At 38.4% G+C, this 6,555-nt stretch overlaps 1 protein-coding gene across 1 annotated transcript in view; it reads right to left on the bottom strand.

Annotated features, from left to right (window-relative positions):
• Positions 1–419: 419 nt before the first annotated feature.
• Positions 420–6,555, bottom strand: part of FEM1C (fem-1 homolog c (C. elegans)) — a 20,352-nt gene continuing 14,216 nt past the window's right edge. The window contains exon 3 of the mRNA XM_006870533.1: positions 420–1,729. Coding sequence (XP_006870595.1) covers positions 420–1,729 — 1,310 coding nt within the window. The remainder of the gene's footprint in view (positions 1,730–6,555) is intronic.

The following is a 6,555-nucleotide window of genomic DNA, read 5'->3' as shown; positions in this document are numbered from 1 at the left end:
AAAAAATGAAAGAGGAGCAAAGCTTGGAGAAGAAAGCAGGGGCAAAAAATAAAAAGACCTTCAATTGTATAAAACTCACCAACCAGTAAAGTATAAAGACATCACCGAAAAACAGTTAACTCAGTCCAAAACACCCAACAGCAAACAAAACCATAATGGATAATATGCTTTTGGCAAACGATTTTAGAAATTGGAATATGATATTACATTTCTCAATAATTCACAAATAATATATTATATGGCATATTTATATTAAATACTGGGAAACCAATCCTGCAAATTTGATGCTTACAATGCTTTAGCCAATGACAACACAATGATATCAAGCTAAATGAATGCTGGTGTTACCACAACAGTGCTCATTATGAAACAACTGTTACCAACTCGTGCTTTAACAGTGCTAAAATACAGTCAAATTATCATCTATGAAGTGAAACAAAGGTCTCTAACTTCTCTGGGATGTGCCCTTTATAACATATTCTATGATTCACTATGACACGAGCAGCAAGACACTGCAATGTGGTATGATTTATAGGCTGAATCAAATTTTTAGCTATTTCCTTCTCATCCAACAAGTCACTAGCAGTTTGTTTGTGCAAGTTTGTGGCATCAAAATGTGCACCTGATTTAATAAGAAGATTCATGATGTCTGGATGGTTGTTCAGAGCAGCGATATGTAGAGGACTGTTGTCATCAGAGTCTCTGACGTTCACATCAGCACCACATTCTATCAGTATCGCAGTAACTTGCAGAGATGGAAATTTACAAACAGGGTACCGCCCTACACATGTAGTATTCTTGTCCACAGCCAAATGAAGAGGACTAAAGTTATTCTTTCCTCTCGGATGCAGTTTAAGAAACCTGTATATAGTCTGCTTTTTGAAATGGTCCTGTTCTAGTGTACAAGGAACTTTTTCTAACAAGCAAATTAAGTGCAAAATGATGGAAAGAGCCTTATTTAACTGCAATGGGTCAGGTGGACACTGAGTTTGTTTGATAGCTCGCTCTATTTCAAGGACGCTTTTGCACAGTATGCCCATAAGATCATCAAATGTAACAGTAGTACCCAGTAGGCCTTTAGCCCTATCTTGTAGCATAAAAGAGAACAGTTCTGCAAAAGATAATAAGCTGCTGGCGGTCATTGGACTTAAAGGGTCCAAATTGTTCTGCTGCATATCCAAAGCGTATTTCCATAGATTGATACATCTTTTGAAATTTCCAGAGTCAGCATAGACAGCGCCTCTGTATCTAATATAATAAGAGGTATCAGGGTGAGAAGGACCAAGAATACGTTCTCTAATTAACAGTGCTTGCATTCTCATCTCATCAGGATCAGCAATGAGACCTTCTAGTTCTTCTGCACTGTTAACCTCCTTGGCATAATCATAAGCCATTATTAATGTCTGTGGTACTGGTTTGCTAATTATATTAGTCCTATCACTGTACCTCATGTTCATTGCTTTTTTCCAATATTTCAAAGCTCCAAGTAAATCTCTTTTTTTATCTACAAATGTAGCTCCCAGAAGCTCCAGAGCATTGATTCGTTCTGTCTTGCTGGTTTGTGCATGGTGTGTCAGAAAATCCACAATATTTGTGTGGCCAGTCACACTTGCTGAGAGAAGGGGAGTCATTCCATAGCCATCCTTTTCCATCTTGGCACAATACATAAGAAGCATCTTCATGATGTCCAAACTTCCAGATTCTGCACAATCATGCAATGCAGTATTACCTTAAGGAGAGGGGGAAAAAAAAGAAAGAACATGTTTTGAGAGACCAGGATAGAATGTATGTAGCTTTAGAATCTAAAGAAAAGCAGGCAGCTCCAAACCACCTGGTAAGTACTTTGATCACAAATGAGAGAAATTTACGACCAGGAACTAGCAGCAGAAATTAAGGTAACAACTTGTTATACTTTCGGAATGAATGATATAGTCAAAATCTGCATCAAAAGGTATCCAAAGTCACCAAATCAAACTCAACAGTCATCTATGACAAATTCTTATTTGTCCTTGTTAAGTGTCGAGTCAGTTATGACTCACAGCAACCCTGTATAGGGTTTCTGAGAAGTGGCTGGTGGGTTTGAGATGCCAACCTTGATGTTAGCAGTCCAGTGCTTACCCTACAGTGCCATACCAGGATTTCATAGCTATCATTAGAGCTTTGAATTAAAGAACTTACGAATTAATTTAAATGAATTAACCAGCTATTCAGAGTTTTGCTGACAGTCCCGTGTCTTTCTGGGTCAGCTTCCAAATTTATAAATAAGTGATCTAGTCAATAATATGGGGATGCAGTGGCTCCATAAGAAAAGCACAGGACTGCAAACTACAAGGCCCGCTGTATGAGCCCATCAGGCATTCTAAGGCAAAAAGATGAGGCTTCCTACCCCTGTGAAAATTTTTAAAGCCTCGGACGCTCTATACAGGACCACTGTAAGTTGGAATCAACTCCACAGCACTTAACAATAGTCTATATGTTTTTTGTTAGGTGCTATCTAGTCAGAACCCTATGCACAGCAAATGAAACACTGCCTGGGCCTGTATCATCCTCACAATTGTTGTTTTCCAGCCCACTGTTCCAGTCACAATAATAAAAATGAGCCTATAATTCTATTTGAATAGCAGTCAGAATTTTTTCCCAATCATTTCTTAGCATTAAGTGAATGTTAGTTATTTTAGTCAAAATCCTCAATTATAAAGTATTTTCCCCAAAAAGCTCCATAAGAAAAACAAGTCCACTGAAATCTGAAAAATATGTGGGTGGTTCAATACAAAGTTTAAAAGGAGACATCTGAAGCATCCTTTCAGAATGGATAATTTCCCAATGCAATTTAATTCTTAAAACATTCTTTCTAGAGGCACTAAATGTTCTAACACTGTCCTGTTCTTCCCACACATGAATTAAAACTAACACATTAGTAAAAGTCTATATATGTATAAAACACATGAAGACACTACAACTGTCCAGGTATTTTAGTTGCCTGAATTCAATAAGCATTTTGCTAATGATCAAAACAGACGTTATCATGCAGTCCTTTAATATTGACAAATAAAGTATTTACAGAAAATTTTAAACATGTACAGAAAAGAGTTAACATGGCAGGCTAAGACTGCTATCCCTAGAAAGACTTGCTTGCGAGACTGGTCCTTGGCTAGCATCTGAGAATTTGTTTGGGAAACAGTTTACATGACAATTATAAAACTCTTCCTAAATGATATAAGGGTGGCTCACGATGCCTAAACTGTACGTAGAAATATTGCAGTTTGTTCTGAATATCTGCTTTCCTTCTGAGAGTCTGGAATTTTAGGTATATATCAGACAGATTTTGCTACAGGGGGATGAGTAGTAACCCCTTATAAGCGGGAGAAAGCAAAAGGAAGCTGGCACATGGATTCCTTCAGATTACACCTGTGCCTTTTCCTCTTGCGATCCTGATGTGTATTATAACATTATGGTAATAAATCCTATCTGTGAGTACAATTATATGCTGAGTCACCAACAAACATGAGATGGCCTTGGGAATCACCAACACAGCATGTGTACCCAGGAAGTGGTTTAAGTCTGAACATACCACATAAATAAATTTTTTTTTTAATTAAGTTACTAGTAGACCTTTAATCCCTACCCAAATTTATCCTGTTTAATCTTTTGTGATAGTTACAGTGACTATGTAACTATTCTGTATATGTATATTCTGACCCAAGATTTCAATGATCTGGTAGCGTAGTGGTTACGAATCGGGCTGGGAACTGCAAGGTCAGCAGTTCCGCAGGAGAAAGATGAGGTTTTCTGCTCCCGTAAAGATTTACAGCCTCAGAAACCCTGTACAGGGTCGCTATGAATCGGAACCGACTCCATGGCACATAACAACAGCAACACTGGAGTTGTGGCTCTGGAGGATAAGCACTGGACGGTTAACTGCAAAGTTGATGGTTCAAACCCGCCAGCTGCTCCTCAGAAACCCAATACAATGTCATTAATGAGTCAAAACCAACTCAACAGCACTTAACAACACTGGAATAATTATCTAGGATGTTTTAGATCTGTAAAGTACTCTCATACTACAGAGCTCAGAACTTCTATTGGGCTCCATTTGTGTAAAATAATTCAAAACTGTTAAAAATACCATAGAGTTGATTCATAGTGACCCTGAATAAGAGTTTCTGAGGACCAGCTGGTGGGTTTGAACCACCAACCTTGAGGAGAGCAGTCCAGTGCTTATCCTACAGGGCCACACCAGGGCCCGTAATTACTGCTACAACTAATATAGTTTAAAAACTTTTTAAGTAGTGAATAATTCATGCCATTCTTTGGTATGAAATAGACAACATAAAGAGAAAATCTGAATAGAAAGTAATATACAATATACCAAGAGTAAGAATGCAGCAAAAGCCAATGTTTTAATTAATTACAGGTCTGCATTGAAAAAAAACAGTAAATATCTACATTTACAATACATCCACATGTTTGTTTGTTTGTTTTAAATGGATTTATATACACAAAAAGAAGTAAGACTTTCACATATGGTAATGCAACAGTAATGTGACCACATACTTAAAAAGAAAAAATCTGCTTGACATGTATTTCATTTTTAACTCTATATTAGAGAAAGTATGCTAACAAGGGGTCCAAGAGAAGAAAGAAATCTAGAAAAGAAAAGCCCAGAATTTGAAGCAGCTTTCCTTCAAATGGCCTCTATCAATTTTCAAACAGGCAGATGAGAAAGGAGGAGTCTTAACAGTCATGCAAGGCTAAGGGAGAAAAGTGGAACATAAAACCCATCAAGAAGGGAACATTGAAAACCCCATACTTTGGGTTATAGCATCGTAAATAAAGTTAAGGATGGCTAACACTGAAATTTAATGAATTTACTTCTATCTAAGGAAGAAAAAAGATAAACACTGTATTACATAGTTCTTATTGTCTGATTAATATAAAGTTCATTTGAAGAAAAAAAAGTTCTGGCATAAAATTCATAATGAAAAAAATGTTGAGATGTCTCAGACATGTTCATTAAATGGACAGTTCCTAAAAACCTTCCACATAAGCCGATTACACAACATTAATCTCAATTTTCATTAAAGCATTTCTGCAAAAAGACAACATTGTTGTTGTTAAGCGCTGTCAAGTCGATTCCGACCCACAGCGACCCTGTATATGGTTTCCAAGGAGCAGCGGTTGAGCTTGAACCACCGAACTCGCAGTTCAAACGGCTTTGCAGTCTGACGCATTAGCCCACAGCACCACACCAGGACATTAATTTTCAAACTATATAACTGAACATAGAAATCTGTTCAACTATCAACACTCACGGAAGCAGCAGTCAAGAAATCAAATGACGTACTGCATTAGGCAAATCTGCTGCACAAGACCTTTTTGAAGTGTTGAAGAGCAAAGATGTCAGCTTGAGGACTAAAGTGCACCTGACCCAAGCCATGGTATTTTCAATAACCTCATATGCATGTGAAAGCTGGACAGTGAATAATAAGGAAGACTGTAGAAGAATTGATGCTTTTGAGTTATGGTGTTGGAGGAGAATATTGAAAGTGCCACGGGCTGCCAAAAGAACCAATAGATCCGTTTTGGAAGAAGTGCATCTAGAGTGCTCCTTGGAGGCCAAGATGGCCAAACTTTGTCTCTCATACTTCAGACATATTGTCAGGAAGGACCAGTCGCTGGAGAAGGATATCATGTTTGGTAAGGTCAGAGAAAAAGAAGAAGACCCCCAATGAGATGGACTGACCAAGTTGGCCCAGGATCGGGCAGTGTTTTGTTCTGCTGTGCATAAGGTTGCTATGAGTCGGTACCGACTCGATGGCACCTAACAACAACAATAACAACAAAAACAAAAAACAAAACAAACAAAAACTAAGGACCAAATTGGCCCAGGATCGGGCAGTGTTTCGTTCTGCTGTGCATAAGGTTGCTATGAGTCGGTACCGACTCGATGGCACCTAACAACAACAAAAACAAGTGCCGACAAATCAGTTCCAACTCATAATGATCCTGTATTGGGTTTCCAAGGAGCAGCTGGTGAGTTTGAACCACTGACCATGAGGTTAGCTACCTAATACTTACTTAGCTCTAAGAAATTTCGGAAGAACAGAAGACACCATTAGGATACATCTGGGAATATACATTAAGGGAAGGAAACTATAGGAAGAGTTTCAGTACGTTAAAGCACAATAATATTCCTCAGGACCCCTTGGGTGGCTCAGATGGTTAAGCACTAGGGTAAAGGTTGGTAGTTCAAACCATCCACAGGCACCTTAGCTTAAGGCTTGATGATCTACTTCTGAAAGGTCACAGCCTTAAAAACTGCTATGTACAGATATGGGGTCACCTTGAGTCAGAATCTACTCCATAGCAACTAACAACAATATAAGTATTCCTCAAGTGGTATTATTGTTGTTGTTAAGTGCTGTCAAGTCTGAGTTGGTTCCACTTCATAGCGACTCTGTATAGGGTGAGGAGTGGCTGGTGAGCTTGAAATGCCAACCTTGCAGTTCAAACCTACCTCACAGTCCAGCACATTAACCCACTACACCACACCAG

The sequence above is a fragment of the Chrysochloris asiatica genome, unplaced genomic scaffold, assembly GCF_000296735.1.
Source record: "Chrysochloris asiatica unplaced genomic scaffold, ChrAsi1.0 scaffold00143, whole genome shotgun sequence".
In the NCBI taxonomy this organism is placed as follows: domain Eukaryota; kingdom Metazoa; phylum Chordata; class Mammalia; order Afrosoricida; family Chrysochloridae; genus Chrysochloris; species Chrysochloris asiatica.
The sequence above is the reverse complement of the archived record's forward strand: the minus strand, read 5'-3'. Positions and strand labels throughout refer to the sequence as shown.